Source organism: Ursus americanus, chromosome 15 (genome assembly GCF_024610735.1).
Source record: "Ursus americanus isolate L20-20 chromosome 15, mUrsAme1.1.p, whole genome shotgun sequence".
Classification (NCBI taxonomy): Eukaryota; Metazoa; Chordata; class Mammalia; order Carnivora; family Ursidae; genus Ursus; species Ursus americanus.
The window spans coordinates 4,548,733-4,576,668 of record NC_142141.1 but is presented as its reverse complement, the minus strand read 5'-3'; the positions used below and the strand labels follow the sequence as shown (position 1 = coordinate 4,576,668).

The 27,936-nt window shown below is 42.0% G+C and overlaps 1 protein-coding gene across 2 annotated transcripts; it reads left to right on the top strand.

Moving 5' to 3' along the window:
- The first annotated feature begins 13,631 nt into the window (after positions 1-13,631).
- On the top strand, positions 13,632-27,787 carry C15H5orf47 (chromosome 15 C5orf47 homolog). Of its 2 annotated transcripts, none has more exons than XM_087867751.1 (4): positions 13,632-13,917; positions 21,882-21,967; positions 23,319-23,418; positions 27,723-27,787. In XM_087867751.1, the coding sequence occupies exons 1-4, from the start codon at positions 13,632-13,634 to the stop codon at positions 27,785-27,787; spliced, it is 537 nt and encodes a 178-aa protein (XP_087723877.1). The 2 variants fall into 2 exon arrangements, with proteins under 2 accessions (XP_087723877.1, XP_045648110.1); XM_045792154.1 differs by lacking the exon at positions 27,723-27,787 and adding an exon at positions 24,852-24,871.
- The last annotated feature ends 149 nt before the right edge of the window (positions 27,788-27,936 follow it).

Sequence of the window (27,936 nt, the reverse complement as noted above, 5' to 3'; positions counted from 1 at the left end):
TCCAACACCAAAAGAGAGAGAAAAGAACCAAACATACCCCCAGGAACGACCCTTCCACACCCGCCCTGCTGCAGAGCCCACTGAGGGCGACACAGGGCATTTAACATTTGTTCTGAAATGAGTTACCCAGGATGAGACCTGGTGGTCATCAGGATCTGTGACACCGCATGAAAGGTTTCAGGCAGGGTCCAGTACAGACCTGAGCCTCCTTATTTGAATGAACGGAGGCATCATTCACCTCTCAGAGCCGAGGGAAAAGTGAACAGCCCCTTGTGTGTTTAACTGCTCGCTGAGGATTTGATTCCAAAGACCGGCCACGGGGGTGGGGGGTGAAGGTGGGGGCTGGGCTGTGGAATGGCCTCATCTGTCAGGGGACTCTTCGCTCTCCTAACTCAGCAATGGTTCTGGAAGAGGAGACCAGTAATTGCCGAGCACCTTGGCGGGTCAGGTACTTACATACTTCAGCATAATTAGCACCCACGTGAGGCGCTGAACAGAACACAGAACTATCTCCAGGAAAAGTTGGTGACATGCAAGGTTACACAGCCAGTGTGTATGTGGTAAAGGCTGGATTCCATCCCCATCTACCAAATCCCACGCTTTTCCCCTATAAACTTCACTGCCAGGGGAGTAGGAATGGATGGGATTTTTTTTGTTTTTTTTTCAATAGGTGTTTGCTTTTTTTTTTTTTTTTTAAAGAGTTTATTTATTTGAAAGAGAGAGAGAGAGTGCCCGAGCAGGGGGAGGGGCAGAGGCAGAGGGAGAAGCAGACTCCCCCACTGAGCAGGGAGCCTGAGACAGGGCTCAATCCCGGGATCCTGAGATCATGACCTGAGCCGAAGGCAGATGCTTAACTGACTGAGCCACCCAGGAGCCCCCGGTATTTGCTTTTAAAACAGAAGCTTCATTCTTAAAATTAATCTGGGTGTTAGCTATCATGTTTGAAAGTATAGAGACAAGAAGATGAAACTAAAGTTGCAGGAGAGAACGGGAGTTTTGATTCTGAGTTCTAACATGAGGCTACTTGCTTCCGAAGAACTGACTCTTGCTTGAGGGATTCACTCAAGGTCATGGAGTGGGGTAGTGGAGACCAGGTAAGGAGGCCAGATGGAAGCCCTTCTTCTGTCATCAAGCCTGGGTGGCTCTGGCTACCTCTATGGTTCTTGCCTGCCTACTGGCTTCCCTTAAGTGTGAGTCTGTGGTTCGGCAGCCAGACTTGGAGTACCGTTCATTCCAGGAGTAGGGGCAAGAGTGGAAGTGTCATTTCTATTCACTCTGAGGAACTTCTTCATGCAGATCTTTTCAGATCAGTCCAGGACAGGAAACAAAGAAAAACGACCGTTTTCTCTAGTACTATGAACCTCCAAATTCCAGAACCACAAGCAGTTCTGGAAGTGAGAAGGTCAACAGTAATTACAACAACAACCGGCATGGATGCCGTGCTTACCAAGTGCCAGGCATCTTGCTCGATAGAGGGGTTTCCTCTTTTCGACGTCCCGTAACTGCATGCGATAGGTACTGTTAGTGTGGTCACTTTCAGGAGGCTAACGGTCAGAAAGGTTAACTCATCCGCAAAGCCAGGATTCAGACCCGGGCACACACATTCCAGGTCCTGTTTCACCTTGCCCCTTTTGAGTTTCCAACCAGCCAAAGAGGAATTTCGTGAAGATTTCACCAAGAAGTTATACTGAAAGGCTACCACTTTACAAATGCATCACAAAATCATTTCCCTTTATTTTGTCTGACGAGGATGTTTTTAACAATACTGTGATGGCTATTTTTTTGTGGTAGTTATGTCATCTCCTAAATTGAGAGAACTGCGGAGTGGCGCAACCAACCAAATCACGTGGGTGCCAAGAAAGGATATCTAACTAGCCAGACGGATGGACGGATGGGTGGGTGGATAAGTAGGTAAGCAGGCAGACAGACGGACAGATTTACATACATATTATATATACATACATCCTTTTTCTTTTTTTTTAGATTCAAGGAAAATCCCACCCAAGAGAAAGGGTTTTATCTCTTCCCGTGGAACTATAATTGAACACGTTGTATATATAGAAATCAAGCCTTCCCTCACGCATCTTTCTTTGAGATTCGGCAAAGTCTCTGTAATCTCGCAAAAATAGTCCTGAAATCCAAAAGAGCAGGGAGAGGCTTTCTTACTGATGCATTTTCCTGGTGAATTTTAAAAGAGCACTCGAATATTTTGCTTTTGGACTGAGATGTCAGAATCATTCAAATAGATTTCTGCAGAGATTATATATTTATATATATTTCTTGATTTTTATATATACATTTAAAAAGAGAAAGAGTAGTGTTTGCCATTGTTAGAGCCCTGCAGAGCTTCGATCATTGCTGCAGCCTGAACAGCTCTTCCTGAACAGATGTGATGCCGTGGAGCCTAGAAGAACCCACGTAGAATGTTCGAACATAGCCTTGTCTGCCGCAGAAGGCCCTTCTGAGGGAGACATTAAGGCCACAGCCAAATACAGTCGTCAGCAGCTTCCTTTTTCTTTGCCACCCAAAGAATTCAAATCTAACAAAGATCAAACACAACATTCTAAAATTGGAAGAGATACAAATGGGGACCCAGATTTGGTCCCCTAAGGTGTCCTACTCACGTCAGAATCAGCAGGCCTCCCTGAGGGGTGTCCCAGGGTCGGGGGAACGAGGGTGGGTGAAGGTGGGCAGCAGGGGGAATGGGAAGGACAGGGGGAGAAGGGGAGTGGAACTCAGTTATCAAACACAGTTTTGTGTCGGAAGTCAGCAGCACCTCCTCCACACGCAAGGCCGGCATCTGGGGCCACAGCCTTCCACACCATCTCCTCTCTCCTCCAGAACGAGGACATTTTGCACTGATGGCAGTAGTCGCCCACGGTGGCAGAAAATGGGAATCTTTCTTGGCTCTCATTATACTTATTTTATAGTACTTTCCCCTTTGAGTTGATATGGAGAGCGCAGCTCCGGGACCTTCGCAAGCGGGGTCTGGGCATGTCTTAATCTGTTCCCGATAGCGGCTAGTGCCCTGGGTATATGTTAACTATTACGATTAGCATCCTCATGATTCTTGTTGCTACTATTATCTGTACATTTACCAAGTGCCAGTCCCTGTGCTGGGTGGGAGGCAGGAGCGGGTGGCAGGGTGACTGCGTGTGGCAGGCAGGAGCCCTCTGCTGCCCCATCCCACATCGTTTCCCTTCTGCGTCTTCTCTGGGTTCTGCCCCATCCAGCCTGCCAGAGTTGCCATGGTGACGGAGAAAGTGTGGAGGCTCCCGGCCAAGTGCCTGCCGTTGCTGCACCCTGTTCTTGCTGTCTCCTTTGCGCGCTGGGAACGGGACTGGGGATGGGATTCCTCCCACGTGGGAAGCCATACGCTGCAGCAGAGGGTCAGGAATCTGGGCTGCCGATCTGAGCACAAACTCCCAGGGACTGTGCCCTGGAACAGTAACACTCCTTAGTTGGACTGGCACACGAATCTGGCTTTGCCAAGCCCTCCAACACCATCCCAACGGCCCTGGAGATAAATCTGCATCTGTTTTCTCAAGCCCGCAGGCCCTGTGGCGTCTGGTCCCGGCCTCCATCCCCACCCCCTCTCCACTGTGCACTCCAGCCACACTGTGGCCCTCTCTCTGTTCCTCTGATGCAAGGCCCCTCTCCTGCGGCAGGGTCTTCTCCCCGTGCCACCCTCTGCCCCTGTCCCATTGTTTCCTAAATGAGAAATTATCTGCCTGCCCCACTGCCCTGTCTCCCCAACTTCGGGTTCAGCTCATCTCCCCTTTTGCCCTGCAGGACTTAGCTTAGACATCACCTCTGAGAAGAACTTGCTGGGTCATTCTTTCTAAAGCACCCCCCTACCCCCGCCGTCACACTTTGTTATCAGAAGCACTCCCTCTGACTAGTACTTCTTACAGTGTGTAATTAGCATTATATGTAATTTGTTTACCTGGCTTTTCTGGGCGGGGGAGATAAATATTGTCTTCGGCATATTTGTGTCCTCAGGACCAGTCATGTGCTTTGTACATCATAAGTGTTTAATAAATGTTTACTGAACCAGTGACTCACGGGATCCGGACATTAGTTCTCTTTCCTAGACCTGTTCTCAAAACAGCCACTAGAGGATCTGTGCCTCAAAAGGGGGGGTGGGGCAGCTGACAGCTAATGCGGCCCCAAGGCTCAGGTATTTCACAAGTAAAATAGAAATCAGAATGCCAAAGGAAGGTAGCTCAGAGCCCTGCAGTGCTCCTGGGCACCAAGTCCATCTGGGGATGTGGTTCCAGCGCCAGTTCTGATTCAGCACGGCTGGGCGCCTGAGACCCTGCCTTTCTAACCAGCTCTCAGGTGAACCTGACCCTGCTGCTTCTGAGACCACACGGAAAAGCAAGAACTCAGTCCTTGCGAGAACCTTGGATTTTTAAACCTTGGAGTACCAAGGACAGGGTGAGCGGAGTGGCTGGGACAGCAGACCTGGACTGGGTTGTGGCTGCACGTCCTAGCTGGAAGCTGCTGGCACCCAGGACCCAGGGGCCGGGAGGGGACAGAGCAGACCAGCCAGATGGGGTGAGAGGCTGGAATGTGCCTTAGTCCCAGAGCGAGACTTCTATCCAGGAGTTTGCTCATCATGTATCCACTCCTTTCTCCAGCAAATATCTGCACATTACTTATCATGACGACACTGTGGGGACAGGACAGGTAAAGTCTCTGTCCTCTTGGCATTAACATCCTAGAAACAAAGACCTGGATTTGAGACCTCAAGTGTGTGTGTGTGTGTGTGTGTGTGTGTGTGTGTGTGTGATTTGGGTGAGTCATTTCAGCTTTTGAGCCCTGATGAAACGTGATGCCTGTTCCCAGCACAGGGAGTTGCCGGAGATTCTCAGGAGATAGCCCGTGACAAAGGTAATGCATTATTATTATGCACGGAACCACTCATCCGAATGGTGAACTTGCTCTCTGTAAGCCAAAGGTGGAAATCTGCAAAGGAGAATTAAATGGAGGGGTTTCCTTGTTCATTCAATCATTCATCCAAGTGTTTGTACTATTCCAGGCTCTGGGAATATTGTGGGGGCAAAGCCAGCAAAGCCTCTGTCCTGTTGGCATTTACATTCGGAAAGGGAAATCAGATAACCAACACGAAAACGCATAAATAAACAAGAAAATGTTCCAAGTGTCATGAGGAAAATAAAACTGGATAATTTGAGGAGACAAGAAGTGCAGCTGCTTTCATTGGGAGGTTAGAGAAGCCATTTCTGACCTGTGAGATTTAAGCCCAGACCTGAGTAATGAGAAAAACAAGCCACAGTGAAATGTGAGGGAAAAGTACTTCGGGCAGAGGGAAGAGCCCATGCAGGAGTCCTGAGGCAGGACCAAGCTTGGGAAAGGAAGAGCGGTGCGGCTGGACACAGGGACAAGAGGAAGAGGTCATAATATGAGCTCAGAGAGGCCAAAGGGCCAGAGAAGGCAGAGCCGTGTGAGCCACGGTAGAGCCTTTGGGCTTTATTTTAAATTAGATGGACAGCCACTGAAGAGTAGCTGCAGGGGGAGGACGGGACCTGATTTAGGATCACGCTGGTGATGGCGTGGAGAAGAGTTTGTAGGGGAGCAAGAATGGGAGCAGAAGAACGACTTAGGAGGGATGGCCGTGTGCTTGAGTGAGGACGGTGGATGTTGGCAGATGTGGGTGGTGTGGGACAGGTTGACGGCAGAACAGAGAGAGGTGGGCACGTTAGGGCTACAGGCTGCAGTGACAAATACGGGAGAATGGCTTGGGTTTTGGCAAAATCCCACATGCTGTGCTATTTTTGGAGGAAACACAATTTACCATGCAGTACTAATCCCACTCCCCTGGAACACTTCAGCAAAAGCAAAACCTTCGTGGAACCAGAAGGAAACAAGGCCGTTCTAATCCTACCTAGACACACAGAAGCTTCAAAAGGAGGATATCGATTACAAAGGGAAATTTTTACCCCATTCCCCTCCCTGTCCTCGGAGGTCTCATTGAAATTCTTTGCTGGTTTGAAAGGGCACGAGATCCCGCTTTAACAAGTAATGAATGCACTTCGACGCCTTGAGCAGGCTCTAATTCTGATTAAGCATTATTTTAATTCAGAGGGGTTGTGTGGAAGGAAGATGAGATAGATGGGTGACACAGACAATTTAATTAATCTTAGAGATGGGCTTAACAACCAGGGGCCGAGGTGTGTGTGCACGCATGCGTGCGTGTGAGAGCCTGTGTTGAGTCGGTGGTGGTGAGGCGGCAGGGGAGGGAGGGAATGCTCAATTTCCCCGTGACCGGGTCTAGCAAAGTTTCTCCGCATTCCCCACAGGGCAGGGTCCTCCCATTCATTCGGTTGCAACAAACTGGGTGTTGAGCTAGGTCCCCTGGGGCACAAGGTTCTCTCATTCACAAAGGGCCACTAAAACAGAGACAGTAGACATTATCTCAGGGTAAACAATGGCCATAGAGATCCGCCGACAGGTGTGAGAATAGAACCATCATACGTATTTATGCTTGGGTACCATTATCACGTCCTCCGTTCTCTGCCCTGAACACATAAAGAATCCAGTCTTAAAAAGGAACGCCTTTTTTTCTCGAGAAACACATAATTCTGTTCTGTCCTATTTTGGGAGTTAAAGCTTAGTTTGTTTAATGTAAGCAGTTTTAAATATATCATAATTTCTTCATGTTAAAAATTGTAGCTTCCCTCTCTCTTGCTTCCTTCCCCCTGAGATGGAATTGGCCTGGGTCCCTTTCTTCCTCAAGAAGTCCTGGGGTTAGCTGTTTGAAAGTTGGGGCTGCCCGAGCAGCAGGGACCATGCCAGGTCCCCCACCCTTTCTACTCCCAGGAACGTGGTGGAAGGTGCAGGAAGGCCTTGTCAGAACCAGGGGATGGTGAAGGAACCGCACTTCAGGCACAGATGAGGTGGGAAGGCCCTTTTCCGGCAGTCCTCTGCGGCTGTCTCCTTGGGGGACCATATGTCCCCACGCCTTCGGCTGGCCAAATGAAATTCATGACTAGGGACATGCAGCCCTTGTTTTTCTCTCAGCTCCTGCAGCTGTTTGAGGAGGGGTGAGGGGGGAGGAGCAAATGCTCTCTTCTGTGGGCTGCGATGACATCTTATACAATTGCTCCTGGTCTTTCTATGCAGTGCACTACCCAAGCCGGCCCCCGGCACCGGCAGCCCGGGCCACTCACCCCATGGGGCATAGGGATTGGAAATGTATTTTCTCCAAGTGTTATTTTCAAAAAGCTCAAATGAAAGAGCCGTGGTTTGAATTCAGGCCACTTACTCTTGGTAAAAATAAAAATCGAGTTGTTTCTCTTTTAAAGGGTGGGGAGAAAAAAAGGGAGATTCTTTTTTATATGGGAGCTGTGACTGCCACCTGGTGGATGATGTTAGCTGAGCAACTTCCTTCTGTTGGCCTTTTCTAACGTGTCTAGTCATTCATTTACGTATTTCTTTAAAGCTACAGCACATGAGTCTGGAATGCCTGTGTCACGTACTGTGTTAAGTGCTTGGGGACATGTTGTGGGAACAAAAGGGTCAAGGTCCTTGCTTTCATGTAGCAGTTGTAGGGTTTGTGGCGTGACAATCAAGAAGTAAGTCATTAAATTAGATATTTTCTAAAAATGTGGTGAAGACAATGTGTGAGGAAGGGACTGGGGACAGGGAGAGAGGGACCCAGGGTGGCTCCTTCTCAGGTTCTGGCTTTGTGAATTCCTTTCCCCTGCCAGGCTCTCCTGACATCCCACTGGTGGTCCTGTCAGTGGACGTCCCCATTGACTGCTAGGGGTGCGCTGGGTGGGCCCCAGGGGACAGGGGCTGTGAGAGTGAAATCTGTGTTTGTGCCACGTGGGTAGGCCACGATATGCTCACGGGGTACAGTAGCCTTGGTCTTCTCCGTTCCCTGCATCTGCCCCTTTCTTGCTATGGCCAGAGGGCGCTAGTTTGTGTCAGATCCATTGTCCCTCCTGCCAAGAAAATCATCAAACACTGGATTAAAAAGGAACAATGAATCTGTTCAAAAGGACTGGAGAGCTTGGGCTGAGGTGAGAGGACTTCAAGGGGTCAAGATTCCAGGGACAAGAAAAGCACCAAGGTGACTGTACACTGGAGCTTTCCCCCACCAGATGCTGCCCAGTTTATGAGTGGCAGCCTGGTGTTCAGGGTTACCCAAGGAGGCTCTAGTAAGTGCCCTAGACTTTAAGTTGGGACACCTGAGGAGAGCAGATTAGATAGTACTAAAAAGAGGATTAGTGGACTAGTCTACAGATGAGTAGAAAATAACCAGACAGAAGCACTGAGAGAAACAAGGACAGAAACCACAGAAAAGAGCAAAAGAGATATACAGAGCAGGGTAAAAAGATTTAACATGTGTAGTGGGGTCTCAGGGAAAAAGGGAAAGAATGAAGCAGAAGCAAGAGCCAAAGAAATAATAGCCTAGAACTGACCAGAACTGATAAATGGTATCAAATCACACATTCAAGAAGAACTATGCAGCCCAAGCAGGATAGATGAAAAGCCCATCATAATGAGTCATTTCACATAAAACCGCTAAAAAGCAAAGACAAAAGGAAAACCTGAAAAACAGGCAGAGGGAAAAGATGCATTACTTTTAAACGGGCAGTAATATGACTGACAGCTGACTTCTTAAAAGAAATAGAAATTGGAGAACAATAGAATGTCTTCGATGTGCTGAAAGAAAATAGCTGACAGCCTTGAATTTGATTCCCAGCAAAAATATTCTTTAAAAATCGTTACAAAAAGACATATCAGATAAACAAATACTAAGGGAATTTATCACCAATACAACCGTACTAACGTAAAATGTTCAGGCTTTCCTATAGGAAGAGGGAAGATAATCCCATTTGGAAAAATGGAAATGTAGAAATGAATAGAAACACAATGGAGAGGGTAAATATATCAAAAATCAATAAATCAAAATGAATATTGACTATTTAAAACAGTGATAATATTAATGTCTCACGATGTTTAAAATACATTGTAGAATTACCGAAATAATCTATATGCTGCTTACAACGGGTAATATAAACACAAGAATGAAGAAAGGCTGAAAGTAAAATAATGAAAAAGATACACCATGAAACACTAACTACCAGAATATATGCCAAGAAGCATCATTAGAGGTAAAGAGAAACTCATTAAAATAAACGGGTCAAATTACCAGAAGATACAGCAATTCTAAATGTGTAGGCACCTAACAGCAGTTAAAGACATACTAAGCAAATATTCATAGAACTAAAAGAACAAATAAAAAATCCAGAGCTATAGAGGATGATTTTCAGCATACCTTTGTCAGTAGCTGATAGAACATTCTGACTTAATTTAGCTGATAGTACAAAATAGATTAAAAGAAATCAACAGGACACATTGATTAAGAAACCTAGATAAGACACTTCACAAGTTTGATCAAATTGTTATATATAGAACACTAGACCCAACAACTACAGAATACACGTACTTTTCAAATGCATAGTTAGTTCCCGAAAGTAGACCACATGCTGCATTTTAATGCAAGTCTCAGAAAATTTCAAAGGACTGAAATCATTCAGAGTATGGTCATTGACCACTAAGAAATTAAGCTAAAAACAAATAACAAAACTGAAAACTCCCCAATGTTTGGAAATGAAACAATATACTTACACATAATCCACATGCCTAAAAAATTATAATTAAAATATCTTGAATTGAATAATGAAAATGTAACATACAAAACTTGTGGCATGTTGCTAAAGCTATGCTCAGAGGAAAACGTGTAGCTTTACAAGCCTGCATTAGAAAAAAAGTCTCAACATCAATGATTTAAATATCCATCTCAATATGTTATAAAAAGAATTAGGGAACAATAGTGGGAACTGACAAAGTCAAAAGTTGATTCTTTGAACAGATTAATAAAATTGATAACCCACTGTTGAGAACAAGTCAGATAAAAAGAGTACATAAATTATCAATATCATGAATAAAAAGGGGGATATCCCAATGCTCCTAGAGACATTAAGAAAATAATGAGGGAATATTTGAACAATTTTTGCTACTGAGTTTTAAATGATAGAAGGAATGGACAAATCCTAGAACACAGTTTGCTAAACTGACCCAAAAAGAAATAGAAAATCTGAATAATCCTATAACTACTAAAGACCTTCTCACAAAGAAAACTCGATGCCCTAGATGTTTTCATCAATAAATTCTACCAAATACATAAGAAGTTGTAAGCCATTCTCTCTCATGAACGTAGAAGTGAAAAGTCTAAAGAAAACATTAAAAAAAAATCAAATTTAGAGGTATAGCAATCATATAGTATGATAATATGTCACAAGTAAGTAGGATTTATCCCAGACAGAGGGTTGGTTTAACATTAGAATTCGATCAATGCAATTCACCACATTTACAGAATAAGGGAGTAAAATTATATAATCATCTCAATAGATTATAGACAAAGTATTGGATAAAATTTTAACACCAAACTAAACTCAAAATAGAAGGGAACTTCCTTAATCTGATAAATATTATGATAAAAAACCAAATTTATAGCAAATATTATACTTAATAATAAAACACTGAAACTTTCCTTTGAGATCAGAAATAAGACAAGGATATTAACTATCATCATTTGTATTCACCTTATATTGGAGGTTTTTGCCAAAGTGAACTGGATATCCATATAAACAAATAATTAATCTTGACTCTCTACATCATACCATTCATAAAAATCAGTTCCAGGTAGATTGAATATTTAAAATGTAAAGATAAAACAATAGGGGCGCCTGGGTGGCTCAGTCCGTTAAGCGTCTGCCTTCGGCTCAGGGCGTGATCCCGGCATTATGGGATCGAGGCCCACATCAGGCTCTTCCGCTATGAGCCTGCTTCTTCCTCTCCTACTCCCCCTGCTTGTGTTCCCTCTCTCGCTGGCTGTCTCTCTCTCAAATAAATAAAATCTTAAAAAAAGAAAAAAGGAAAAAAAGAAAGATAAAACAATAAAGCTTCTAGAAGATAACAGAGGAGAATATCTTGGAATACAAAAAGATTTATTAAACCAAATGCATAATGTATAATTCTAAAGAAAAATACTGATATATTGGACTACTTCAAAGTTAGAAAACTTTTCAGAGTTCATAGAAGAAAAGGTGAGTCACAGATGAGAAAAAAATTTGCAATACATACAACTAACAAACAGCTAATACACAGAATATATAAAAAACACCTCAATGACTGAGAACAGGATGAAAACCCCATATAGAAATAGACAAGAGATTTATTTTTTTAATTTTTTAAAGATTTTATTTATTTACTTGAGAGACAGAGCAAGCAAGAGAGAGAACAGAGTGGTGGAGAGGGGCAGAGGGAGAGGGAGAAGCAGACGCCCCACTGAGCAGGGAGCTGGATGTGGGGGCTCGATCCCAGGACCCCGGGACCATGACCTGAGCCAAAGGCAGATGCTTAATGGACTGAGCCACCCAGGTGCCCCTAGACAAGAGATTTAAACAAAAAGATGATATCCAAATAGCCAATGAGCCCAACTTCCTGTCATCAGGGAAATGCAAATTATAGGAAAGCAATACCACATTGTGTCGGTTAATTTTATGTGTCAAGTTGCCTTGGCCACAGTACCCAGATATTTGGTCAAACATTACTGTAGATGTTTCTGTGAAGGTATTTTTGATGACATTAACATTTAGATGAGTAGACTTTGAATACAGCAGATTACCCTCCATAGTATGGTTGGACCTCATCCAATCACTTGAAGGACTTAATAGAAAAAGAATGACCTCTCTTGAAGAAGGGGGAATTCTGCCAGCAGTCTTCAGACTTGAACTGCAGCATCAACGCTTCCCTGGGTCTCCAGCCTGCTGGCCTATCCTTAGCAGCCTGCATATTTATGTAAGCCAATTCCTTAAACCGCCCCCTACACACACACACACACACACACACACACACACACACACACACACACACACACACATCTTTATTGACTCTATTTCTCTGGAAACCCCTAATACACATATCCACCACGATGGCTAAAATGAAAAACACTGACAATGCCAAGTGGTGTTGCACATGTAAGCAACTGGAATTTGCGTGCTCGGCTAGTGGAAGTGAAAATTTGTACAACCACTTCAGGTACCTGCTTGTTGGTAGCTACGAAAGCTGAACCTATGACTACCCTAAGCAATTCCACACTAAAGTATATACCTTGTAATGCATGTTCAACAAAAGATATATATATAACGTTCCCAGCAGCACTATTCGTAATGGCCTCAACCAAACGTCCATCAACAATGGAATAGAGAAATAAATGGTCTTATAGTCAAATGATGTCAAACTCATATAATAACTTGTATCTCACAAACATAGCTTGAGTGAAGGAAGTCAAACAAGGGGCACACCTCACTGATGCTGTTTCAATCTGAAAGAAAGCAAAGGGATTGGGCCTGGGCGAGGACATGAGGTGCTTCTGCAGCGCACATTTCTTCATCTGGGTGGATATTATATGGATATATTTAGTGTGTGAAAATTCATCCATCTCTGTTTTCTGCACATATTTATAATTCAATTTAAAAGATTCATTTTAAGAAAGTATGTCTCCGTCACTGCCTATGACTTTGGGGAAGTCACGGATTTTGGAACCTCAGTTCCTCTGCTGTAAAGTGCTGCATGGATTTAAAAGGATGGTCCATGCATCCTTTCGGTATGGGAGATGGTGTGGGAAAACCATTTGTAAAGATACTGCCACATGCACTTCATAGTGTATGTCCTCAATAAACGTGACATGAAGGTCAAGTCTAAGGGAGCTCTATGTGCCAGATGCCTCCTATGCCTTATTTTGCTTTAACCACCTGAATTTACTTCCGAGGAGACCGGAGGCTTAGAGAGGAAAAGCAGCTTGCCCAAATAATCCAGCTGGGCAGCGGCGGAACCACGATGGGCCTCAAGTCGGTGTGAGTAAGACGCTGGCCTCAGGCCCATGGCCCAGCACCACATATACCAGGCCAAGGTCCCTCTGGAATGCTCTGGCAGCAAAGGGTGCTGTCTCGTCTCCCCTTCCCCAGGCCCCCAACTTCACTGACCCACACTCCAGTTTGGTCAAGTCCAGGGTCAGCTCCTCACTCTAAAACCCTCACACCCAGTGGGGGAGAGGGGTGCCCCAGTGGCTTGCTCCCTTCCCCCCACCCTCTTCTTGGTTCAGCTCATTTCTTCGGAGGGCTGTGCCCCCACAGTCTGCTCCCTACCCCCAGTGATCCGGTCCCCCAAACCTTAACACCGCTTTCCAGCCGAGTGGTCCATCGCCGCTACTAAACCCTTCCCGCTCCCCGGCTCTGCAGGTTGGTGGGCCCCAGACGCCATCTCCCGCCGCGTCCACTGGGCGTGCCCCAGCCTCGCGCACCCCACCTGCCCGCGCCCCGCCCCGCCCAGCCCAGCCCCGCCCCGCCCCGCCCCGCCGCGCCCCGCCGACCCGCGGCAGCGCGCGCCCCTCCCCCCCGCACGTGCACAGTGGCTCCGCCCCCGCGGCCCCGCCCCCGCCGCCAGCCAGCATTCCCGCGCTCCGACAGCCCCAGCGTGCGCTCCGCGGGTCGCTGAGGAAACTCGGCGGCGGTCCCGCGACCAGGGCGGCGATGGCGGCGGCCGGCCGGGAGCAGGAGCGGGACCTGGCGCGCTTCGTCTACGTGACACGCTTCGGCTCGCACCGGTGCGGCGGCGTCTTGCAGCTGGGCGGCCGCCGGGCTCAGGGCCCGAGGAGCCGCGGGCGCGGGGCCGGGTGCAGCTCCGAGGAGCCGCGAGCGGCGGCGGCCCCGGCCGGCGCGGAGCTGACCCCTGGCCCTCCGTCCCGGGCCCCCGCGGCCTCCCCACGGGCTCGGGCGTCGAGCGCGCGGAGCGGTCCGCGGTCGGCGGCGCGAGCAGGTGGCGTCTAGGGGGCGGCGGGCGGGCGGGATGTCAGGGCGGTGGGCGCCTCAGCCCTCGGCCTCCCGTCGGCGCCCTGTCAGCTTTCCCGCCCAGCTGCGGCGGGGCCTCCTGGAGTCAGCCCCCCCACGGTAACCCCGCGTGGCCTGCGGCCTGGGGGCCCCCCGGGCCGTGGGCGGCCAGGCCCGGCCTCCTGTCAGCCCAGCCGCCTGCGCGGGGTGGGAACACGAGCCCCGGCCGGTCCCAGGCTTCACACGTGTCCCGGAAAGGGCGCCGAAGGGCACGTGCAGATCATGTAAAGTCAGCCAGACTGACAGGAGAGGTCACTGGAGGGAGCCACTTGCGTCCCCCACGATGAGGGGGGCCATGGCGTGCTTGTTGGTATTCCTAGTGGTCACTGAGTTTCTATATTAGCTTAAGGAGAACTGACGTCCCTACCAGGCTGAGGCACTGGTGTTTCTCTAAAAATAGGACGTCTTTCCATTTGTTCAACCTGCTTTTCTGTCTTTGGGGAATGTTCTAGATTTGAAATTTTCCTATAGGTTTTGTGTATATCTTGGCTACATTTATTACTTGGTGTTTGATTTTCTGTTGTAAATGGGGTTTCCTTGTCCATAATCCTCTCTGTTTACTGTTCGTATATAGGGAGCTTCTTGATCTTTCTTTATTTGAGCGAGCGAGAGAGAACAGGGGGAGAAGCTGAGAGAGAGGGACAAGCAGACTCCGTGCTAAGGCCGCAGCCTGAGGTGGGGCTTGATCTCAGGACCCTGAGATCATGACCTGAGCTGAAATCAAGAGTGGGAAGCTCAACCAACTGAGCCACCCAGGAGCCCCACTTCTTGATCTCTAAAAAAAAAAAACAAACCAAAAAAAAAAAAAAAACCACAACTGTATTTAGGATTGATTTTATATACGTTTTGAGGAGGTTTGATAAAGTTATATCTCTAGTAACACACCACCACAATTAAGATAAAGAGCATTTCTGTCTCCTGCAAAAGTCCTCTGTTTTGAGAGCTTATTCCTCCACCTGTGCTTTTTAAAGAGTTTATGGAGATACTCACAGTTCATTCAACTCATCTATTTAAAGTGCACAACTCAATGCTTTTCACAGAGTTGTGCCACCATCACCACACTCAATTTTGGAACATTTCTAATACCCCCAAATAAAACCTGTACCTACTAGTACTGTACCCTGTACCCATTAACACTCACTATTCCCTCTCAGCCCAGCACTAAGCAAGCACTAAACTTTCTGTCTTCATAGATTTGCCTATTCTGGACATCTCATATAAGCTTTCTCGAATATCTTCTTTCACTTAGCCTATTGGTTTTTGTATGTTAACTTTAGATCCTAGTACTTCACTGCATTCTTTTATTATTAGAGTAAGTTTTATCATTGATACTAATGATTGTCCAGGTATACTATGCTGCTAATTATAAATACAGGTAATTTCATTTCTTTTTTTACCCATTCCTATGCCTGCAGTAAATTTGTTTTGTCTTACTGCATGCTTCAGCTAATACGTCTAGTACAACGTTGAATAGTAGTAGAGATTGTGGGCATCCTTGCCTTATTCCTGATCTTAGGGGAAATGCCTCTAGTGTTCTCATTAAATAAGGTACTGGCTTTAGGACTCAAGGCATATATATTTATGAAAAAATATTCCTCAATTTTTATTTTGTTCAGTGTTTTTTTTTTATCGTAAATTGGTGTTGAATTTTGTCAAAGGTTTTCTCAGATCTATGGAGATAAACACATTTATTAGTATGGTATATGATATAAATGGATTTTCTAATATTGAACCAACCTTGCATTCCTGAAATAAATCCTACTTGGTTATGATGTATTATTTTCTTAAAGTGGCTTGGACTCTGTTAATTATTTGTTTAGAATTTTACATTGGCATTCATGAGAGATAGTGATCTGTAGTTTTTCTTTCTTTGTATATCTTCATCTGGTTTAGGTATTAGAGTTATACTTATTTCATAGAAGGAATTACAAACTTTTCCTTTTTCAGTGCTCTGGAAAAATTTATAGAACAGTGGGACTACCTGCTGTTTGAAGGTTTTGTAGAATTCTTCTGTGACATCATCTGGGTCTAGTGCTTTTTGTGACATAATTCCTTAACAACTTTTTCTATGTCTTCTATAAAATTGCTCTTTTTAAGCTTTCTAATTCTAATGGGTCAATTTTGGTAGTCTGTGTATCCCTAGGAAATTCTCTATTTCATCTGTGTTTCTAAATCTATTTGCATAGAAGTCTGCAAAGTAGCGTCTTACGATTTTAAAAAATTTCTTGTATTTCAATGACTATTTCCCAGCTGTCATTTTTTTGTATGTATGTGTATTCCCTCTTTTTCCTGATAAAGTTAGCCAGTGTTTTGTTTGTTTTAATTTTTAAAAGACAGGATTTCAACTTATTAATGAGATATCTTGTTTTTCTGGTCTCTTCCTCATTAAAAAATAAAGATAAATAATAACGATGAAACTTTATTATCTCCTTACATGTGCTTTCTTTTGGTTTACTTTGTTCTTTTTATACTTTTTTTCAGCAGAGCATTTCATTCATTTATTTTTGTTCCTCCTTTTTATTGATAAGTGTTTAGTGCAATGCATTTTCTTCTAAACACTACTTTAAATCCCACAGATTCTAATATGTAGTGTTTCCATTGTCACTATTTTTTAAATTCTGTAATTTCAGTTTGTCTTACCCTTCTCACTCTAGAGTTGCTTAATAGATTAAAAATATTTTTGTTTAATTTCCAGGACTTTTCTATTTTGTTTTGTTAGTAAACTCTGTTTTATTGCATTATAATCAAAGTGTTTGCAAGGTCTCCACTTTTACGGGTGCTACTGATGTTTTCTTTGTGACCTCATTTATGATCCTTGCATTTTGTTCTTTTTCTTCCCTGGAAGCCATGCAATTGGAAGGCTGTACCTTTAAATCATGCTTGCCCCTTTAAACTGAGTCAGTTTCATTAAATGGCATGCTTGGTACTTTATGTGGTGTCTGGCCCTTTAAATTGTATATTGAAATCCCTTCTCTGTAGTTTGTGTTCTAATCTGTAGGGTTTTGTTTTAGTATTTTCAGATTTAGGGTGGATTTGATCTTTCTGTTGGTTGTTCCAGCTCTCCTGAAGGCACTTTTTCTAGTGTCCCTCTTTTCTTCCCTGCTAGCCAGCCACAAAGTCCTGTTTGGGGTGGGGCTGGAGCATATGGGATCATAGCCCTGGGACTGAATGATTTTTCTTATGGTACTTAAACAGTTCTTTTACAGTTTCAGTGTTCTCTGTCTTCACGTAATGTTGAGGGTGTGGTTTTGTGTAGACTTTTCAAAATGTGAAGTTGTTTGGCATGAAATTTTGGGACGTCAGCTACTCTACATTTCCCATTGTCTTCAGTGACTAAGAAAATACAAAACTGAAGGTTTTTGAACAAGAGAAGTGAGGGGTACCTGGGCGACTCAGTCCTTTAATTGACTGACTCTTGGTTTCAGCTCAGATCATGATCTCAGGGTTGTGGGATCGAGCCCCACATGGGGCTCTGTGCTCTGCACAGAGTTTGTGTCTCCTTCTCCCTCTGCTTCTCCTCTTCCTCCCCCTTCTCTCGCTCTCTCTCAAATAAAGAAAGAAAAGAGAGAAGTGACAGGGTTAGATTTACTTAGGCCATGCTATATAAGGGAGATTGACTTGGAAGCAGGCAAGATTGAAGCCCAAGTTGAGGAATATATAAATATTTTGTTTGGTATCCTTCCAGACTAAATTTACTTTGATAATGTAGATGTGTAAAATGGTACTCTGTGTGACTTGATTGACTCCTGAGAATGAGCTGTGGTGGAAATCTTCAGAGGTACGTAAGCAGGGTCATTATTTTGAACTCCAAGCCCCTGTAATGGCCTCATTGTTAAAAGGTACTCAGGTTTTTGTTTTGTTTTGTTTTCTGGCCCCTCTGCCAGGGGTCAACAAATCCACGGATAGTATAAGACACTTTAGCCCTGGGTTTCCAGCTTCCTTGAATAGTCAGAACAGGATAAAAGGTTTATTTTAGGAAGAGGAGAGAGTAAGGTGGTGATGGTAGTGGTGGTGAGGAACTCTACAGCTTAGGCGAGAAGCCAGGAAAAAATACAGTGGATTTGACTAAGAGCCTGAATTGCTTTAGTGCCACAAATCAAAGGACAAATAATAGTCCATCAGCAAGATAGTGGATTTCAGTGAAGAACACTGAAAGCGGATGACGAAGCTCTCAGGGAGGGAGTGGGGGGGTTAGCAGAGGAGTGGAAGGGATGCATGAATTCGTGCTGGAGATCCCCACCTATGCAGGTTAGGAGTAACTGGGTAGCCGAGATTATGAAACCAGTGTTGTGCTGTTGTAGTTTTATGCTGTGCAGACCTAGGATGGCTTTCCTCTGGTTGGCTTCTCTGCTGGGGTGGGAAAAGACAATAATGCAGTTTTCCCTGAAGTTTGGTTTTGAAATTTTGGGATTTTTGCTGCTTCTTTGTGGTGGGGGTGACATGATCAGATCTGGAGGAAGGAGAACTAAGATGGAATTGGGCTGGGAGAGATTGGAGGCCAGAGTCCTGTTAGAGGGCAGTCACAGTAGTCCAGTGCAAAGATAAAAGGTCTGACCTAAGGCAGCAGCAATACAGAATGCACAGGATCAATGACTGACTAAAAGATGGAGAAGGAAGGGTTGATGCCAACTCTGAAATTTCTGTGCTAGGCAGCTGGGCAGATGATGGAGCCATTAACTTCAGAGCCCCCTTGCTGCGCTTGTGAGATCAGGAATAGAGTCTAGATTTATATTTAAACCATGCCAGAAGGTGCTTAAGTTTTACTCAGTTTGCGGTGTATTTAATATTAATATTAAAGGGATGTTTATTAAATACTTATGCCTGGAGCTCAGTGGGGAAGTAGGTGAATTATTTATGCACTCGACGGCATTGAACGTCTTCCACACCATGGGCTCTAGATTAGGTGCTAGTGACATAGGTGAATCAGACGAATATTCTGCTGTCAAGGAACTTGTAAGTGAATAATATGCATACAAGCTAGTAGACGTGAATGCTATAAGAGAGACACCTTAGAAAGGCGTTGATACTTTAGGGAAAGGAGAGGCATAAAGGCAGGAAATCAGGGGACACGAATAGAGAAATTGCTAGTGGAAGGTAGAGATTATCAAGAGCACTGGCTTTGAAATCAGAAAAACATAATTTTGGCTCTGTCATTTATTAGTAGTGTAATATTGGCCAAGTGCTCTGATTCTCCGTTTCCTTATATGTAAAATGGGGATAATAGTTCTTACCACAACAAGTTACCGTGAAGACTAAGTGAAGTACAGAATGCATGCAGAGTGCCCAGCACAGTGTTTGATATAAAATAAATGAGCAGAGATGGCTTGGAGGAAACGGGGGGTTATCCCAGTGAGTAGTATATAGTGGGCCTGACTAAATATTTACTGAATGAATGAAAAGTAAGTTTTGGACCAGATTGTGGAATGCCTTGGAATGCATTTTATAGTCACTGAAGATTTTTGAATGCTGGAGTGAAGTGATCAGGGAAGGTACACTTCTGGAAGATATTCTTGTAAGCTGTTTTTGTAAGATGTAGTGGAGTTTAGAAATCCAGCGGCAGGCAAATCAGGAAACTCTTCTGACATTTCAAGCAAGACTAATAAATCAATTCTCACAAAACTTGGGAGATATATTCATAATTTATATGCAATAGAGGATGACAAGTGCTTTTGTGGAAATACAAATAAATGCTTTGGAAGTGGTGGGTAATTTCGGGATGAGGAAATCAGAGAAGGCTTCACAGTGGCAGGAGCTCCGTGAGAGTCACATATGTTGCTGAGCTAGGAGGGAATTACAGGTGGGAAGAATGTGTGAGCATAGCCCTGGGTATGGATCCATGATGGAGAGTGATTAGGGAAGAACACTATGTCAAAAGCTAATGATGTACTCTGTGGTGACTAACATAACATAACAACAACAACAAAAAGAAACAGCGTGTAGAAAGAAGGCTAGAGGAAGATTGGAGACATTAAGTTGGGACAATGTCTTTGGTAGATACTGGAGCTACCCTTAGTGAGGTATGTAAAGCAAGTAGAAGAAATGATTTTGTCTTTTTTTCTTTCTCACATCTTCTATACTCCTTGACATATTTTAGATCCCCAGTAATTACAGGTAGACTTGATGGCTCCTATCCTGACCTTAAGGAGTAATATCTAGGTTAGGTAAGACTTACAAATGGAAAACACTTGAGAAGGATGCAAATATAGTATTCCAAGGGCGTAGGCATTTAGAGGGAAAGGTACATGTGGGTATATGAAGAACAGAGGTTCTCAGACTTGAGTTATTTTCCTATGCTATATCTGCATAGCATCTGTACTATCATTTACTTAATATACTTATTTAAATATGTGCATTTTTTCCTCTCAACTAAATTTCTTTTTAGAACACTTTACATCATTATCTCAGTGACAAACCTGTACCATTTGCCACAAATAGAAATTAATTAAAAACAATTTAATAAAGGCAAAACAATATTATTAAATTCTAGCCAAATAGCTTGTCTAACAAAGGTTGTCTGTAGTCATAAAGAGAGAGAAGCAAATCTCAGAGAAGTCTTAATGACATACTAGTTCCAAACTCAGACTTTCTCCCTGGTGTAATCAGATTGAAAAATAATGGGAAAGAGAATGAGTTTCTCACTGTGTGTTTTAAGGTTCTTTAGTGCTAGGTCTGTGCCCCACCCAGAATCAGTGGCATGCTTCTCACAAATTGGGAAATGCCATTTTTAGAACATACTCTAATTCACTAACAAATGGAATACTTATTGCATATCTAATGTGTATGGTATTAGATACTAGATCTCAAATGAAGAATAAAACATACTCCTCAAGTAAACAACATCATAAACCTTATGATAACTGAGCATAAGGTACTATGTGAAATCAAAGAAGGTTCCTGGAAAGCTAAATATTGAATGAGTGGAAGAAAGCCAGGTATAGAGTGGTAGTGGTAGGGCAGGGATAAGGTGGGTAACTGTTTGGGTGGGCAGATTACAAATATAAAGGCTTTCAGGGAACACATGCTTAGTGTTTTATGATTTTGTCCTTGGATACACAAGCCCTTGGGTTTTCTTCTAACACTTAATATTTGGGAAGGCAGCATGGTTTGGTGAGTAGAGAGAGGAAGCTTATTCACTCTGACAAACCTTTATTAGTACCTACTATGTGTCTGGTAGTGTGGGTAGAAAGATGATGAAGACACACATAGCTATTGCCCTCAGGGAGGTCACAGCCTAGTGGAGGAAACACATTATAAATATGTGATATAAAAGTGTGCTAAGTGCTGTGACCTCAGTGTTCTTGGAGCTAGTGCCGTGCGGGGGACTGTAGAGAGGAGGTGATGGTGTGAGTTAAGTCTTGAAGAGCACATAGAAGTTTGCCTGGCAGGTAGGGGTGTGTGTGTGTGTGTGTGTGTGTGTGTGTGTACATACGTACGTACGTACAAGCCATAAAGAACATCGTGCATAAAGACTGGGGAAGATAAGAACAAGGCATTTGAGGAACCACAGGTATTTGGAAGAGTTGAAAGCATAATGTGTGTCTGGAGTTGAACAGAGAAGAAAGGAAACTGTAGAGATGCATTGGGTCAAGATGTGGCTTCTGGTATTTGTTTGATGTTGCTGACTTTTTGGGGACTCATATTTCAAATCAGTAAAGAGAAGAGATTTCCTAGGCATTTCCAAGGTAGTTTCTTAGTTTTCTCCCCCAGCATAGTATTAGCTAATTGGTAAACTGGTATTATCTAGTGAACAGAAATATACCAACAAGTGTTAAAATCCCCAAAGACAACTCGAGAGACATTTATAATTGTCTCTATTCTCAGGATAGTGAATCTTTTAAAATACGCGCTGGCCTTGATCTTTTACCTTTTCACTCTCTCTCTTTTTTAAATTAGGTTTAACCCAGAAGAATTTAGCTAAAAAGTTTGATTTCCCTATCCCTTTGAATGAAGCTTCCAAAATAATGAAGAAAAAGAAAAAGGTATATTATCAAGGAGAATAAGCAATATTTGACTTTTAGATTAACCTCTCTAAATACAAATGTGTGAAGATACTCTCCAGTAAAAATAGTTCCATCTTTTGAAAATTTAATTTACTGAAATGAAAAAATAGAATTAATTTAGCAGAAATGGAACTGGGTTTGGAAATATTTATTAACTGTAGAGAACAGTCCAACCAGTGTTTGAAGATATAAACATATTTTAATCAGAATGTAATGGGAGATTTTTCAAAGCATGAAAATATGTTTCATAAACCATAGCAAACTTTGATAGATGGTGTAATACAAAGAGAAAACCATGGATTTCACAGAAAAAAATAATGTATCTATATTGGTGTCATATTGCTCTTTTAAAAATAAGGGATATACATTTAGTTTATAGAAGGAAAGCTAACAAGGATGAACCTTTACTGCTGAAACATTTTCACCTCTGGTTGTCTAAATGGCATGGTAACTTGAGTGTTTTAAACATGTTCAAGATCACTAGCTCTACGAATCTTTGTTTTCCACCATGTATTTTACACTTTGGTTTAAAGAAACTATTGATAATGGCACATAAAATTGTATTGTTTCTGAACTTTGAGTTTGTATGAGTTACAACCCATGCATACTATAAAACAGCATTCAAGGTGATTAATCCTAAATGTATTTTGAATGTGCATCAAATCTTCCCACTGTACTAAGAGCTATTTCTTCCAAGAACCAATTCCTTTTGGGTGAGGAGAACAGAGCAATAGCCAATGTTTACTTATTAGTACTACATGCCACACACTGGGGTCCGTGCTTTACATATATTTTTCATTAATTCTAATAACTCAGTATATGAAGTTTTACTAAATGAGATGTAAAACACTTGACAATGTCAAGCAACTGTTACATGGCAAAGCCAGAATCTGAGCCTAGATCTCTTTGCTTCCATAGTTCTCATTCTTTCTATTCTGGTATATTCATGCTGTCTAGTAATTTTGCTTTGGTATGTCCTAGGAGAAATCTTTAATTCTTAACTAGAATAAAATATATTAAAAAATCTCGAGAAATTCACTATTTTTATAACTGTTGAAAACAAAATTGAATGTGTTGGAACAACTTAGGTAGGACTTTATAGACATTGTCTTCATCCAGGAGAGTTAATGCAAATACTACAGAGAGGAAATGCTAGGAAGTTAGCAGAAGAGATCACTGATTATGGGAAAACAATTGCATTTAAGTTTTAGGTCTCCAAGTGCTAATATTGTTTTATAGTGATATTGGTTGAGTCACTGCCAGTTGCCTCTCTCAAAATGTATTCCTGCTTCTCTGCTCAGTGTTCCTTAACTGTGCTTATACTTTTAAGGTTTCAGTATGGAATAGAGTGTACAAAGTCATTTCTAGAATGCTTGAAGAAAATGAAAAATATAGACTCAGGCTGAAATACCAACAACTATCTTGTGAAAGTAAGTTGACACAATTTTGATTGTATTAAAGAAGACTGGCTTCCCTAACCATCTAGTCACCCTTGGGTCACATTAGTCTAGTACTTTTCCTAATTGTCACATTCAATGTGCAAAACTGTAGAAACACGGTTACTATATTATCACTGTTCATTATAATTAAAAGTACAGAACATTTTAAAGCACTGAGTTATAGACTAGACCATAGGCGTAGTGTGAGTGGAGGAGAGTAGAAGGTAAAAGTTGACTAAATTTACTGAACCAAAGGAACACATTTGTCTGTTCCTGAATTTTAATGCCAGCTTTTTAATACAGATTACAAAACTCATCCATATTGACGGAAAAAAACCATTTTAACTGCAATTTTGTGTTACTTCATATAGTTACTTCTTTCCATGGATGCTGCAGTCTAATATAATGCATTTAACAAAACTGCCCTTGAATTATGGCCTTGATGTCATTAATTCATTTCTGGGAAACAAGTCATAAATTAAACCAGGTTCTAAAGCTGTGTCAGTATTGAATTGATATTGTGGGCAGAGCAAAATTAGATGTAATCTAGAATACTTATTAACATAATGGGAAGTTCTGGATTCTCAAACAATTAAGTTGGAAAAAATTTATGAAACTAATAATGCCACATGAATTAATAGATCATAATAGTTGTTTCCTTTCCTTCACATACTTGTCCTAATACACATGTTACCATGCTGAACACTTCTGTAGGTTCTTAGTACAGTCGCTTGATGACAGCTTCTATTTTGACAGTCAGTAAATCTGCAGAATTGAGTTTTGTGAAGAATATTTTAATAAGATGATAATTAGAATAGAATGCCTTTTTGTAGGCAGTGTTACACTGGAAACTCACTACTGTTTGTGTAATATTGCATTAATAGTAGCATAAATTGTTTACAATAATGACATCTAAACCAATGCTCAGATTGTGATACTCTATTTTATTTATTCAATTAAGAAGGAGAATGAGACAGAAGTGGAGATTAGGAGGAAAAAAGTAGTCTGTGGTTTTTTAGGTGAAAAGGATGTTTGAATAGGCAGAGCAATGCACAAAAACCCTGGACATTGTTCTGAGTGTTAATCCATATCCAGTTACTTTAATAAACAGATCACATCTAACTTTGCTCTGGCCATAACCTTAAACTTGTCAGTTCTCTTGTGACATTTACTGCTCACCATCAAGTAATCTTGTAAGGCTTATTTGGCAACTTAAAATAATATTTTGTGTTTTCCAGAAATAACCTGTTATAAACAAGTACCCTTGCAATTTATTATTTTGCATTAAAATTTTAAACCAGTTTACAAAACTAATAATGTTTTAGAAATGTCTTACAATTCTTATTTCTTAATATGTATTATTAATGGGAAAACCAGTGCTAGAGGCCAACTTGAATTTTCTGTATATTTTATGTTGTTCCTAGACTCAAATTACACAAGATGAATCTTCTTATCATCTTCTGGTAAGAATCCATTTATATAACAATTATAAAGTATGGGCTTTATTTCTTTCCCTTTTACATCTTACCTTCTCCAATCTTTAGTGTATGCCCATTGCTAATTCCAGCCTGTTTTCTTCCTTAAACCCAGTGTTTGGCACATAGTAAGCACTCATTAAATATTTATTGAAATTTAATAAACTTCTTTTGGGCCCCATATTCACAGTGCTATTGCAACTACTTTTCCATGGTCCATGGTTTTTGTTTTTGTGGGTTGTTTGTTCGTTCATATCTCCTAGTTTCCTTTTCTCTTTGAACTTGTCACGTTTAATGTTATCTTACTACTACTTTCAATTTTTCTTCTTTCTTAGTGTCCTGGAGGTTATGACATGGTTCTCTTTCTGCCTTTCTGACCTATTTTATGTGTATTTTTTATTTGTCCCTTTCGCTATTATTTAAAAAGAAATGCTGCCCTAGGAGTAATTGTTGGTTCTATTCTCTCTTTACATATTTATTCTGAGATAACATACCCATTTTTAAAAGTTATTTATGTATTTATTTGACAGAAAAAGAGAGAGAGAGTACAGGCAGGGGGAGTGGTAGGCAAAGGGAGAGGAAGGAGCAGGCTTCCTGCTGAGCAAGGAGGTCGACCTGGGCTTTGATCCCAGGACTTTGGGATCTTGACCTGAGGTGGAGGCAGACACTTAACTGGCTGAGCCTCCCAGGCTCCTCAACATACCCATTTTTATACCTTCAATTACTCTGTGTGTATGACCCTTAAGACTTCCTTTTACCTTTGTCTTCTGATTTCTTTAGGTGATTCTACAGTTATTTTTAAAATATTATATGTTTTGAATCAAGTGAATTATCTTTTCTCTTTTCATTTCAATTGTGCCTTGGTTTGCTAATTATCTGGATTCATTGACTTTCTAGGGAGAGATTACATCCAGGTTGGTGGGGCTTGGAAGCTACTAGAAAAGTAAGATGGGTGTTGGGAAAGAAATCAGACTTTTGTACATGGGAATGTGGGGAGGGGTGTATATTTTAGACATGGACATGAACAAGTTCATGGAGTCCAAGAAAATGTTCAGGAATGTATAGTTTGATCAAACCTTGCTTACTATAGTCATTGTGAAGAAAGGTATAAAAGTATACTGAGACTATATTTCAGAGAGTCTTATGTCAGTAATATTTGTACTCCATTAAGTAGGCAATAAAGAAACATGAAACATCTTCTTAACCCTTTATTCTAAATGATTTCAAAAGTACAGAAAAGTTGCAAGAATAATACAAAGAACTCCAGCACACCCTTTACCTAGTTTCCCTGATTTTTAACATCTTGTCATACTTGCTTTCTGATTCTTAGACACTTTCTCTCTTTCTATGCGTGTGTATAAAATATTATCCCTTAAGGGGTGCCTGGGTAGCTCAGTCAGTTAAACATCTGACTCTTAATTTTGGCTCAGGTCATGGTCTCAGCGTGTTGAGATCAAGCTCTGTGACAGGCTGCATGCTGAGTGTGGAGTCTGCTTGAGATTCTCTCTCTCCCTCTTCCCCTCACCCCAAGCTATCTCTTTCTCTAAAAATGTATGTATTTAAGTATACTATATAAATATCCCTTAATACTTTAGTGTGTATATCCTAAGGACAAAGATATCTTTTATATAACCACGTGACAATGATCAAATTCAGGAAATTTATTTTTCCTTTTGTAATTAAAAAGTATTTTATGGAAACATAATAAAAGACTATGCAAATATCTTGTATATCATCAGTATAGAACATATTAAAGCAGTGGATTGATGAACTCTGCATTTTAGAAAGAATCTGATGTTATTTTGTAGAAAGATTTGGAATGGAGGCAAGACAGGAAGTGAAAAAAAATCTGGGGATTATTCTAACAGGGTCCAGGTCAAAGTGAAATGCACTTAAATGGGAGTAGCAGAGTGGGTGGAGAAGAGACAGGATGCACTGTAGGGGATAAGAAAGATGATCCCAAGTTATGTGAATGAGTAGATAAGAAAGAAGGAAGTCAAGAAGAAGAAATGGTTTTGTGAAGCTACTGAATTTTATTTTGGCATGTTGAATTTTAGTGGTAGTGAGGTATTCGGGTGAAAATTCCAAGGGAGCAGCTGGAAGTATCCTATTGGAGCTAGTGTACAATCTATGCTGCATGAAGGTCATAGGCAGTTGTGGCAGTAGATGCGCTTGAAAACCTCAATGTGAGGATGGAGGGGGGAGAGTACTGAGAACACAATGTTGGTGATGTCTAGGATGAAGAGGAATTCTCAGTTTCAAAGAGTGATTTTAGGAGCTTAATCGGAAGTAATGAAGGGGCAGAGCGGGGTACAAATGAAGCTTGCAGGAAATTAGGGGCTTGGCAGTTCAAAGGGTTGCAATGGCCTTGTTCAGTGACAGTGTAGGGGGACAAAAAGAAGGAGTATAGAAATAGATCAGCTGGGAACAATTTAAGAGTTTCCGTACCTAGAAGTAAAGCAGAAGTGCCAAGTGATGACATTGTCCAAAGCAATAACCCTGCTTGTGAGTGGCTTGAAGTGGCCTGGAGATAAAGGACTATGATATAGTGTTTTTGTGACACAGTTTCTATAAATGGAGCTGTGGAAGTCATCAAGATTATTGGCAGGAGCTGGAATGGAGAAGAAAAATATGAGTTACACATTGAGTGCTTTAGAAGCTTTTTATGGTTAACTAGAGAAAATAAAATTTATCAAAATAGTAAATACAAGGGAGTGACTAACTGTTGCTTAGCAGTCTTAGAAATGTTAAAATATTTCAGTGACTACTGATCATGACATTTTATCTTAACAAGATTAAATTTTGTCATCTTTTATTTAGGATTAACCTGTCTTTGGATCTGTTTACCAAAGAAGACTGTGAAGAGTTTAAAGATGGAACTTTAAATTGAATCATAATTATATGTTAATGTTGGTGTGTTTTGCTGGAATTGGGATTTTCATAATTGAATAGAAAAACTACCTTCACTAAAATAAATTATGTATTTTTTGCAAGTTAATACAAATTTTTAAAAATATTATCATATGCACACGAG

What these genes read in the sequence shown, in the direction of transcription:
- C15H5orf47 (XM_087867751.1), top strand. Translation starts at nt 13,632, where the DNA reads ATGGCGGCGGCCGGCCGGGAGCAGGAGCGGGACCTGGCGCGCTTCGTC. An exon ending in GCGGTCGGCGGCGCGAGCAG is followed by an intron (nt 13,918 to 21,881) that starts GTGGCGTCTAGG and finishes TTTTTAAATTAG; the next exon opens with GTTTAACCCAGAAGAATTTA. An exon ending in TAATGAAGAAAAAGAAAAAG is followed by an intron (nt 21,968 to 23,318) that starts GTATATTATCAA and finishes TATACTTTTAAG; the next exon opens with GTTTCAGTATGGAATAGAGT.